This window comes from Falco peregrinus, chromosome 1 (assembly GCF_023634155.1).
Source record: "Falco peregrinus isolate bFalPer1 chromosome 1, bFalPer1.pri, whole genome shotgun sequence".
Lineage (NCBI taxonomy): Eukaryota > Metazoa > Chordata > Aves > Falconiformes > Falconidae > Falco > Falco peregrinus.
The window spans coordinates 11,895,749-11,908,114 of record NC_073721.1 but is presented as its reverse complement, the minus strand read 5'-3'; the positions used below and the strand labels follow the sequence as shown (position 1 = coordinate 11,908,114).

The 12,366-nt window shown below is 46.1% G+C and overlaps 1 protein-coding gene across 1 annotated transcript in view; it reads right to left on the bottom strand.

Moving 5' to 3' along the window:
• Nucleotides 1-11,025, bottom strand: part of NRG3 (neuregulin 3) — a 418,813-nt gene extending 407,788 nt beyond the window's left edge. Inside the window, exon 1 of the mRNA XM_055791158.1 lies at nucleotides 9,252-11,025. Coding sequence (XP_055647133.1) covers nucleotides 9,252-9,945 — 694 coding nt within the window. The 5' untranslated portion in view covers nucleotides 9,946-11,025. The remainder of the gene's footprint in view (nucleotides 1-9,251) is intronic.
• Nucleotides 11,026-12,366: the final 1,341 nt, after the last annotated feature.

Here is a 12,366-nt window from a genome sequence, read left to right as displayed (position 1 = left end):
ACCTGTATTGTTCTGACTAACCCTTCTGATCGATGAAAACAAATTACAATCAATTTTATTACACTGAGATACAGTCTTATAAATAAGCAGCTGACCCTGTGAAATGTATAGTATGCTCTATTAATATATGTTATAAATAAAGATTGAAATCTAAAAGAAAAGAAACCCAAACTGCTTAAGGAAAAAGTCATTGTTGTATGTATTTATGCAGGGCATTTTGGGTTTTTAATTAATTTAAAAAAAAAAAAAGAAAAGAAAAAAAGAAAAAAGAAAAAAAGAAAAAGAGGATTGAACTTTAACACTATGACCTTTATGTAGCTGGGCCACATTTCAGGCTAAAGACTAATGTGGTTTAGCTACTTATGAAATAATTTTTAAAGTACCTCTACCCTTCTAAATCAGGAGCATGGACACTCATCAGAATAATCCCCTCAGTTAAGTTCTTGAACCCACTGCCCACTAAACCCTGGCAGTACAAAGTCTTCATATTCCATAGTGCTAAATGCCAGGAAAATCACCATACGACTGCAGTGCAGCTTATCTCTAAGTTTCAAACAAGAACCCTGCATCTCTCTTGTAAATTCACTGACAGATTGAACAAGAACATTAAATGAGTCTCCACACAACACTACTCTTAAAAAAACACTAACAAAGCACACCCCTTTGGAAGACAATGAATAGATTGTTTTTAGCGAGTATTATACAACCAATGTCAAGTCAAAACTTCTGAGACAGCTTAGCACTATTTTAATGCAACCTTCTGACCACCTGTACTGTACTTCACCAAGGGGAGAGGAAAACAAAGATTCCCTACATCTTTTTTTAATATTCAACAGTATTACTGAGCCACTGAGAGGGTCTACAACTCTCAGCCACTCTGAGCACATTGCTAGAAATGCTATCTTGTTATGCATTAAACTGGGAGACATAAGTAAATATTAGCTTTGCACAATGCAGCACAATTTTGCAGGTTAGCAACACTTTGATACAAGTCTTTTGTTTTTGTTAAAATCCTGGCTACATTTAGAAGCACCACAGCAACTGCATACTGGTTTCTGCATTTTCTACCCTCCTTGCCAACCATCTTAGGAAAAAACCCCTTGTCATTGCAGCAAAACCAGACCACCAAAGCCCTTCCAAGGGAACAACCCCATCTTATCTCAAATGCTTGCTTTACAAGTTCTGACATCACTGAGAATAATCAGATCTGGAAAACAGGCTATTTGCTGTTAATACTAATTTAATGGTTTGCCGTTACACAGTGCTATAGCCCCTCTATCTGGTAACAACCAGCAATCAATGCTGAGTTCCTACTGAACTAGAATCTTGAATTTTAACAGTAATGATGCTGTGAAGTGGACAATGTGAAGACAGTTTCATAATTTTGGTTTCAGAAAATAACTAAATCTTACAATACAGCTCGCCATCTCTTATGTTTTAGAAAGCATTTTCTATCAATAAGCTTTAGGAAGAAGTCAGTGTTGGCATATATCTAGCTGAAGAAATAATAAAGAAGGAAAAAAAAATGTGCAAAACCAGAAGCATTATTTTCCAGAACAATAAAAAAAATTTAGAAAAATCAGGTATGGAAATCATTTAAAAGTGATGCACAAAAAAAAATTAATGACCCACATGTCTTGTGACAGTCTACAGCTAAGAAACAACAGTTCCCCAAATCACAAAGATTTTACTACAGAACTCATTTCAGGCAAAGAATAAACAGGATAATGGTGTAATTTTCAAGGTAATGCTAAAGACACACACACACAAAAAAAAGAAAATGTACCAACGGAAACTCATTTCTAATAAGCACATTTAAATAATGCTGACATCTTTTAAAAAGCAGCACTTTAAAGCTGATATATGTGTATATACACAGGCATGCTTTGTAAGCAGTCACACTGTGATCTTAAGACACAGTAACAGATTTAATCACACAGATGTTCACATAAATTGACCCTGATTCTGCCAATGCCTATCTCTACAAAAGTGCAAAGGCATCACCCCCACACCCTGTATTGGGCCTATATGTTTGCAAAATTGGGTCACATACTAATCTCATTATAAATCCCAATGACCCTAAACTACTTAATGCAGCACTTCTACTTGGAATACTATCAGGATATTTTTTCCTCAATTCTTTGCTAACAAAGTTACAAAATGCCTCAGTGAAAGGTCTTTTCATACAGATTAAAATATCAATTATTTTTTCTACAAAGAGCACCTACCACATTGCCAATGTTTATGCACTGCTGATGTGCATCTTCCCTGTGAGGGTAAAATGGAAGTGGCAGGGGGGGATGGGACACACCTGTAGGGCCCTTAGAATTGCCAAGAGAATAATTCAAATTTCAAAAGGGAAAGAAAGGCCGTAAAACCAAAAACTAACAAACAAAGAGAGGATGTTAAGGCAAAAAGAGGAGATTTTGCAAGTTTGGGCTTATTTCACAGGGACTAAAGAAGAAATTTCTTCAAGTATTTCAGAGCAAAGTTTCCCTTTCTCTTTTTACCCAGTTCTGTTTTTATTGGAGAGTGAGCCTCTCCCATTCCACCTGAGCTTCTCCCAAAGGTTTAATTCTTGCAGAAATAAAAAAATCAAAATACTCTGAGGAAAAAACATAAATCAATTTGGACTTAAAAATCAGCTGCTAAACATGATACAAAGTGAATTAGGTTTGAAGCACAGTAGTTTGTCTCTTGCAGTCAGCAGTTATCAGAACTACACCACAAAAAAAAAAAATCAGGAGTAACACGTTGTAAAAAGGACCTGAAAGTAATGGAATACCCCTAGTTAACATGCTGCATGAGAAACACAGCTTTGGAAATACAAAAAAACTGCCCTTGGAGGACAGAAAAGATGAAACATTGGAAGAATTTAGTAGGTTTTACTTATTTTATCTATATTTTAAAATATTATTAGAGTAATATTGAGCATATTGATAAAGTTTCAGAAGCAAACATTTAAACAGTAATAAGCATTTAGTAAATATATTTTCCCCTGCTATCACCAAATTTCACCAGGATGGGTTGATCCAATTAGGTATTTCTTCTGTGAAAAGGACACTGAAATTTATAAATTCAGTTGCCATTTTAATTTTCCTCATGGCTGCTTTACTCATCTTTCTCCTCATGAATGCATTTTACCAAAGGGCCCCAGAAACCTGTGCAATAACAAGTAAAACCCCATTCAAAAAGCACTTGTCCATCTATGTGCATCTTGTTTCTCTGTGTGTTACCTAGAAGCCGTTTGAATGCTCATCTTCTGCCTTGTCCTGGTCAGAACTGCTCTCGTCTGGCAAGCCCGTCTGCTCAGCCCTCAGAGGGAGCTACTTTCCTCCACGGAAGATGTACTTTACTCAGCAGAGTGGCTTGAGATTAGGTATGTAGGGGAAGGTAAAGGTATGAAAGCGGGTTTAGGAGCTGTTCGCCCTGGAAATTTAGTTTTGCGCAATGAGAAAACACAGCCTGGTTTGATCTGGAATGCAGCCACCATATTAAAGGGCACTTCTAACCCTCACCCTAAAGATCAAAGAGCCAAGTCCCTTAGAGCAGGGGTCCTCAAACTACGGCCCACGGGCTGGATACGGCCCCCCCCAGGGTCCTCAATCCGGCCCCCGGTATTTACAGACCCCCCCGCCGGGGGTTGGGGGGGGAAACCAAGCAGCCGCAGATGGCTGCCTGCCACTGCATCCGCGCGCCGGCCCCCTGGTTAAAAGGTTTGAGGACCCCTGCCTTACAGTAAGAAATCATCTCCATAACACAAAGTAACTCGTTGTCTTTTGCCCGTTTTGTCTACTCTTGCAATGCAAAAAAAAAAAAAAAAAAAAAAGTACCTATGCAACATATGCTATGCAACGACAAATCCCTTCCACACAGCAGAACCTGAAAGGGATTTCCAAATTAAAAAAGCTGCTCTTTACCTTGGCATTCAGTCCAGCTAGCTACAATGAAAACTCTGGGTTTCTCTTCTGAACTGTGCTGCAGAAGGAAGGGCCAGAGGCAACGTAGCTGTCCTGCACAGCCTGCTGCTGAAGTTACTACAGCCTTTGAGGGCCCGATCCTCCTCAAAGACAGGTACTGGGCAAATGCACAAGTGCCTGCTTGTGTTTTGTGCATGCATGCACAAGTGCCCAGTTAAGACTGCAGTATTGCAAACTGGTTCAAACCACAAAGAATCTCAAAAACACATCACCAGGCTCGGAAGCACACAAGTGTTTCTGGTTGTCATTTGCTTATTTATAATTGTGACCAGGTAGTCCCATATGATTTTACGGGCCGCTTCCCTTGTGCGGTTTGTTTCCAAACAAGTCATGGGAGAAATCAGCAAAACCAAACACTAGTGTGCTTTAGGTGCCTCCTGAAAGCCACATGAGCTATAGAATTTAAAGATAAAGTCAAAGCCAAATCCATACCAATCCATGTATTTACCGGGCTTTGCAGGAGGTTTCAAAGCAATGACTCAGATGATAAATGTACCGCAACACTAGACACAATACTGCAGATAGAGACAGGTCTTTTGCTTTAATTTTTAATTTCCATTTTCTGTGGGTTTAGACAAACCACTGACATTACTTTAGCATAATACTTTGCAGTGAATCAATACTTTAATTTAATAATGGTATTCTGCTGTCAACATATAATATATCACATAATGTCCTTGTATAGATGCTAAAAAAATATGCCAAATAAAATGCAAGGCTTTACTTTCACCAGTGATCACAAGTTAAATCAATGTAATGAGAATCCTTACAGCCCCCAAAAGAATTTTCTTCAGGGTTAAAAGGCAGCATGGAGTAATCTCAGCCACATCCCTTCCTCTCATCACACCAGTGCTATGAAAGCTCTCCTAGGTCATGGGATTCCAACAAGCACTTCAATAAAAGGAACAGAGAGGAAGTACAGCTGAATAGAATCAGCGTACATATCTGTGAGTGAGACTCACTTAAACATTCCACATTCCTTAAGAACTCAGTGATAACTGTGCTAGTCCCTAACTGTAAAGAGGATTATAAATGGAAAATGGAATGAAGTCTAGTGTCATCCAACTTAACTGAAACTGATGAAGCAAGTTATAGCTGTAAAATATGAAAAGTAAAATAAAATTACAGTAACTTCCACTTTAGTGGTGTGACTACAATTCCGTATTTGTTATTTTTATCTTGACGGTAGCCTTTCTGTTGACAAGTGTTTAAGATGGGAAACACAAATCTAATCATGTCTGTGGTACACTGACTCATGGTATGTGAATAGAAAGTAAGTGGGAATAAGGAAGAAGCAAATGCTTTTAGAACTCCCCATTGTTTGCTTCAGTATTTTTTTTCCAATTCAACAGCTTTTGATGCTTTACAAATTGATAAATAACTGACATATTAATCTTAGTCAACGCTAAAGGCACGTGCTTTACAGTCATGTGTGCTCCCCTCGATTTCAATGACAGCTCATGATCATAATGCAAAGTGTTCACAGATACATGTCATTTGTTGGCAGAACGTTTTAGAGCTCTGGGAAGAGTAGGTCTGGTTTTACTATGGTTTGGCACCTCCCACAACACCCTCCAGTTGGTGAAAACCCCGCAGTTCCATCTAAGTGCCATCCTTAATGTGAAAAAGATATCTGAGTCAGTGCAAAATAAAACAAACAGGTTTTACCAAAATGTCAGTGTTGGTAACAGTTCATCTGCCAGATGCTTGTTCCTTGAACCCATGTCGTGCATAACAAACAGACAGAGACAGGACTAGGATAAACGACTGGATGAGAAAATCTTTAGCAGGAAATCAAAGTAAATGCAGGCTGCAGTCTGGACTCATAAAAAAAGGTCGCAACTGGACTTCACAAGACATATCGATGAAGGGTCCTGTAACATCTCTTTCCTTGGTTACTATGCATTAGTTGAGCCCCACCTGCCTGACCTCGGTTGTCTGCATTAGTCTTTGGTCATATGAACACAAGAGAAACCACAGTGCTATTTCACAGCTGAATTCACACAGGAATTCTTATAAGTACAGTATCTCAATTTAAAGATAATAACATTACTGAAGAACCCAGAATACCATGAAAAATGCATATTGGAAAAATCAGGGCATGACTCTTCAGAAATGAAACCAATGGCTTGATAAAAATAAAACCTCACTGGTGTGTTCCAGTCAGTTGGTTGATTTTTCTGATCTACAGGCTGGACCATCCTTCTAAATCAATGATTGATTTTTATGTTCAGCACTGAATAAAGAGGCTCATGCTGAAAAGCCATAGTCCGTGCATGGTCATGAGAAACACATGCAGGCACAAGGCACAGAGCGAGATTTGATGAGTAAGCGGCTTTTGCTTAGTCAGAACCTGAAGGATCTTCATCAAGAACTTTCAAAACAGCTAACAGATAGCTTGACTTTGAGTGAAACACAACCAAGAATTATTGTCATTATGCACACCCACAAAAAAAGAGAGATTTCACAACATCTCCTCAGATGAATACACACACAGAGAAAAGGCTTTACCAACATTTACTTCAGGTGGGCAATCATCCGGCTTTCTGGAAAAATAACTCCCGATTTACCTTCCATTTTCCTAAGTCATGTTTTGAGCCCACTGTAACATATTAAAACAATTAAATAAACTGCAACACGCACCACTATAGCTAAAGACAGCTGCTTCTTTTCTTAAGAGCTGTGAAATGCTGAATAACCTATGACTCCTGCCGACACGTGTGCCTTGCCAAGCCAGAGGATCACACAAGGGTGTGCACTGTTTCGAAAGCTGGGGCATCAGATTTGTCATGTCAGATTTGTATTCACACAATACAACGGGATCCACGACTTTCATTTCAATAGCAGCTGGAGCAACGGGCACAGAAGGAACATGCAGCTCAACCTGGGAAATGAGGATGAATTTGTTTCAAAAAAATCCCTTTCTTCCCAAGAGCTGTTAGTGGCAGATGCAGATACTTGCTTTGGGGTCACACCATGTCAGCAGTTCAAGGCAGAAAGATTGCATTTCTTCTCCCTCTCCCCTCCCCTCCAGTGATTACTCCAGCCCCCAAGAATTTTACATGTATCCTCAGAGATACGTACATGTATCAGGAAAGTAGAGCTTTATACATATCAGGAAAGTAGAGCTGTAGGCTCTGAAAAAAAATTTCCACATGCCCTACAAATTCAAATCCTTTTTTATGTAATCTATTTAATCTTCCATTAATGATAATCTCTGCTATCAATGTGTCCAAACAGGGTCAATTTCTGCTGGATTTGCACTTCTTGCATTTCATCCTATAACTGAGCTGTATTTAATGAGGGGAAACACCCTGCTGTAAAAGGTACTAGCAGTCTCCCTAAAACAAATAATAGTTACGAGACTCTGCAACTGCCAGGAACATTTCAAGACTGTGGGTTTTCTTCTTCCTTTGTGTGTCTTTCATAGAGGAGAGTCCTGCCAGCTGAACATTATTTATTAATCAGGATATTCTTGCCTTCTATACCTTGTAAGGAGACAGCATAGAGGGGCGGAAATTGCTGTGGGTTTCTCTTACATACCCAAAAAGGCAGAAACAGGAGAAAGGAAGAGATTGCAAGGCAGCACTTAGACCCCGACTTGGCAAGCCCAGGCAGCATTTCAGACACACACAGGTCACAGCAGTCTGAAACACCATGTAATAACATTCTGGTTCACACAAGGCTTGGAAACAGAGCCACAGGGTGAAAATCAGGCTGCCTTTGCTGTTTTGTTTTTTAAAGGTGCCCAGTGTAACTCCCTACACCTAAGTCAAACGGGCAGGGTTCAGAAAATTTTCCTTCTGGTAACACCTGCCTTCCTCTGCAGGTTGTACCCCCAGAGCCAGCAGGCTCAGACACACCTGTCAGGGACGGCTCTCTGTTACTGTAGCAGACACCACAGAACCGAGTTACTGCCTTGTTTGCTCTTCTGATTTAGTGGCAAGTTTTATTCATAATCATTCCCAGCCACCTGCCACCTGCACACCCACCCACCCACCCACCCACGTCCAATTTGCTGTTCTTCTCCCGATTTTGTCAATTCACAAGATCAGTTCACTCTGCATATACTCTCTGTCCCGGGGCTCATCAGCAAATAGATTTAACGGACAAAATAAAGTTCAAATGACTCTCTAACAAAATCCTCTAGCAGAATAGTCTTACATTAGCATGCAAAAGGGGAGCCCCGGGCTGTAAAAGCAATTCAGGTGGTAGCATTCAATTGAATTGACGTTCCTAGCAGAAGCAAGTAAGAGTTAATGGAGGACACCCAGCTTCCCATTTCCTCTACTGCATCCAAGAAAACGCAGAAGATGACTATAATACAGCATAATTGAGCATTTCACTAAATAGCACCACGCACATGTTCTTTTGGCACGGATTGCACTTGTCCTAGATAACCTTTATGAGAGGCTGAAAGTTGATGCACCCAGACCAAACGAATTTTCGGATTTAGCCCAAATCCTTAGGTTTGCGCCTGCGAGGGTGGGAAGAGCCAGCCACAGAGCATCAATCGGGGAACTAGCCCCCTCCTCTGCTTAAAAAAAAAAAAATAGTTACGGCAAGACGGTGCTGTGGCTACACACAGGAGTCGGGAAAGCGCTTGGCTGCGTCTGCATATTCGCGGGGCGCCCCGGGCTCCTTCCTGCGGGAGCTGGCGACGGCTCTTCGAAAAGCCGGGCGCCGGGACGGGGGGCGCATCCTTCCGCAGCCCGCGCTCTTCTATTTCGAGGGAGAGGCTGTGGGAAAGCCAAACCCCCGCACCGGCAGAGAAGCACTGGCACAAGCCGCCCCGCTCCTCCCGAGGACCACTCTCCCCGCCGCCCGGGGGGTCACCTCCTCTCCCCCTCGCCCTGACACCTCCCAAACACCTTCCGCAGACCAGCCTGGAAGGGGAAAGGGGCGCGGGGGGTGTGTGTGTGTGGTGTCTGCATCTTCCCTAAAGACCACGGCGAGATCCAGTCACCTCGGATGGCTACTCCTGCCTCATCATCCGTCACGCGAGCGGGGAAGTTGCCGGGGGGACACGGACACACACATGCAAGCGGGGGTGGTGGTGGCGGGGGTGGTGGTGGTGGTGGAGAAAAGCAGCGCAAACTTCGCAGCTCTCCGGCCTCCCGCAGGGCAGCAGCCGCCCGGGAGCCCCGCGTCTCCCCGCGACGCGGCGGCATCGCCCCGGCCCCGGCGGCGCTGGGCCCCCTCCCCGGGCCGAGCCGGGCGGCCGCGGGCGGTGCGGCGCCCCGAGGGCGCGGGGCGGCTGGCGGTACTTACGGATTTTGGGGGTCGTGCTGGCCTCCGGCGTGGTGGTGGTCGACTCCTGGAAGGGAGACAAGGTCCAGGACGGCGCCGAGTCGTGGACGTAGATCTTGTAGGAGGAGGTAGCGTGTGCCGCAGTGGGCCAGGCGGGCAGCGGCGGGGTGCTGGGGGCGGCGGGCGGCGGGCGGGCGCCGCGGCCGGCGGTGCCCGGGGGGCCGCTGGCGGGCGGCGCCGTGTGGGGCGCGGCGGGGTGCCGTGCCGCGGTGGGCCGCGGGCCGCCCCGCGCCGGGCCGCGGGTGCCGGGGGGCCGCGGGGGGGCCCGGCTCATCGTGGTGAGGCGGGGGCTGACGCGGCTGGGCGGCCGCGGCGTGGCGGCGGCGGTGGTCTCCGCGCCGCGGGGGGGGGCGGTGGGCTTGGAGAGGAAGAAGGGGTCCTGCCCCACGCCCTTGGCGTCCATCAGCTCGGTGGGGACGTACTCCTTGACAGAGCCCACCACGATCCACTTGAGCAGCATAAGGCTGAGCCCCAGGCCGATGAAACCGATGAAGAGGGGCACCACGCACAGCCACGTCTGCTGCCGGTTCCAGACGATGCAGTCGCTGCAGCGCAGCTCCCGCGGCGGCCCCCCGGCCCCATCCCCGCCCGGGCCCCCCGCCGCTGCCGCCTCCGCCGCCCCGGGCGCCGCGGCGCCGGCAGCCCCCTCGCTCATCCTAGGGGCCGTCCGCAGCGCCGCCGCGGCCCCGGGGCATCAGCGCGCCGCGGCTGCCGGCGGCATGCGGCGGAGGGGGGCGGAGGAGAGCGGAGCGGGGCGGAGGGGAGCGCGGCGCAGCGGAGCGGGCGGCGGGAGCGTCCCGCTCAGTCACGCCGCCGGCATGGCATGCCCCGCGCAGCCTCCCGCGGCCGCGGAGTCAGCGGGACGGCCACGCCATCCGCCGGGCGCCCTCCTCTTGCGCTGCCCGCTTCAGCCTCTTCGCTCTCCTTCTTCTCCCTCCGCTCTCAGGTTTTTCTTTTCTTTTTCTGGCTTGTTTTTTTTTTTTTTTTCCTCCGCGTTATAAGTCGCAAGAATCAGCCTCCTGGATTTATTTTTTTTTTATCCCAAGCGTGCGGCTCCGGCGGCGGGCAGGCACATTCCTTCACATTCGCGCTCCTTCTCGCCTCTCCTCTGGTTTCCTCTCCCCTGGGAGCTGGGGGATCTTTTCTTTCCGTCTTTCTTGCCTGCCTGCCTGCCTGCCTTCCCTGCGCTCCCTCCCCCGCCCGCTCGGCTCCTGCCTATGCCCGGCCGCGGCGCAGCAGCATCCCTCGGCTGCTCCGCGGGGAGGCGGCGGCGCGGCGCAGCGCACCCGCCACTCCGCGGCCCCGCGGCCAACCCGCGGCCGGCGCCGGGCCAGGGAGGCCGATCCGCGGGCGGGGCCCGGGGGCAAGGGGGTACAGCTCCGCGCAGCTCCTCCGCGGCCGCGCTAAGTCCGGCCCGACATCAAAACTCCGGCGAGGGTTCACGGAAAAAAAAAGAAAAAATTAAACAAATCCACACACACCCAAAAAAATTAAGATGAAGCCCTGGAGAGGGGGGTGGGACGGCGGCAGTGACCCAGTCGGCAAAAAAAAATACGGATCCGGCAAATAAATAGGCACGCGGAAGGCAGCTCCTGCCAAGCTTGCAGCTTCTGTTCAATTGTGTATTCCTATCGCAGCGCAAGGGAGGCAGGCTAGCGCGCAGAAAGTAAGGCGCCTCCCACCAAAGCCTAATGGTGGTTTCTTAATGCGCACAAGATAAATAAATGATCCAGGCAAACCCCTCGGGAGGGTGCATGCTACGGCAAGTGGAGCCTAGGAAAGGAAGGAAAGGAACGAAAAGAAAAAGAAAAAAGAAAGGGGCGGGTGGGTGGGGTGAGCGGGGATCGCCTGAACCCATCCTGTGGTAGCAATCCAATAGGCTGCTGCTCTATGTCAAAAAAGACATGTGTGGAGGGAGCGGCGAGGGGTGTGCGTGTGCAGGAGGGAGGTGGAGACACCTTTGGAGAGGATTCCCGGAGAAAAAACGGGGCTCAGGACGAGAAGATGTTTTCCGACGCTAATGCTATCTGGTAACTAACAATAAGCAGCATTTTGTTGCTGTTGTTTCTAGAAGGGATTTCCTAAAGGAGAACAAAAACCACCTGCAACGAAAAGATGGTCCTTTGCAGCAGCCGGGGGAAAGCGATGGCACAGGCACGTATTGAGGCTGCAGCTGTCGGGATGTGGCCAGACCAAGTTTTGATATTGAAACTACTCCAGCTTTCTGATCTGCTCCAGAGTTGAACTCCAAGTTCAATGTGGTCAACAGCGTGTGCTTTCCATTCACTTAATGGACAAACATTTCAACAGCTAGGGTGGTCACTGAAGAGTTAACAGCAGCATACCAAAAGATGGTTTTATCACCATTTTCAAAATTATAGAAAATGGTCTCTAAAATTATAAATGTAGAGATGTTTTTCACCCTGCTTCTGAACTGTTATCTCATTGGTGTCATTTCCTGGTATTGACGTATAATTTCCTTAGTCACGTATTTAAAAGTATATTAATATTTATACAGAAAAATTGAGCAGAAAAGTTGGAAACAAACTGTGAAATACATTTGTTCTGTATATACACAGTCAATTATAGAAAATAAAATATTGCAACTGAAACATATCTGCTTGATTTTTTCTTCAGAACGAATGTTAATGGCATTTATAATATAATATCAAAATTACATTAACTAGACATCTAGACTATTGTCACCTGGACCAATGCAGCTGGAGTTTGGCAGCTTCTCTAAGATATGTCTATGCTAACAGCTACGAAGAAAATCTGTGGAAGTGGTTTATCAGGTAATCACGTATCATTTAAACACTTCCTCATAAAAAAAAAAAAGCACTTTGGCATTGGAAAACATGAATATATGGGTTTCTACTCCTTTGACAAACAGGCAAAAGAATTAGGAGAAAGCATTTAGGAACAACCACATGAGCATTGCCCAGTACACAAATGTATGCCCAGTAAAGCAAGTGAATGAGCAAGACTGGGAAGTCTTGGGAATCCAGGGAGGCTTTGTCACTGATTTTATGGAGTCCAGGATTTCTTATGGAACTCTAGAACCAGGTGCTTTCAG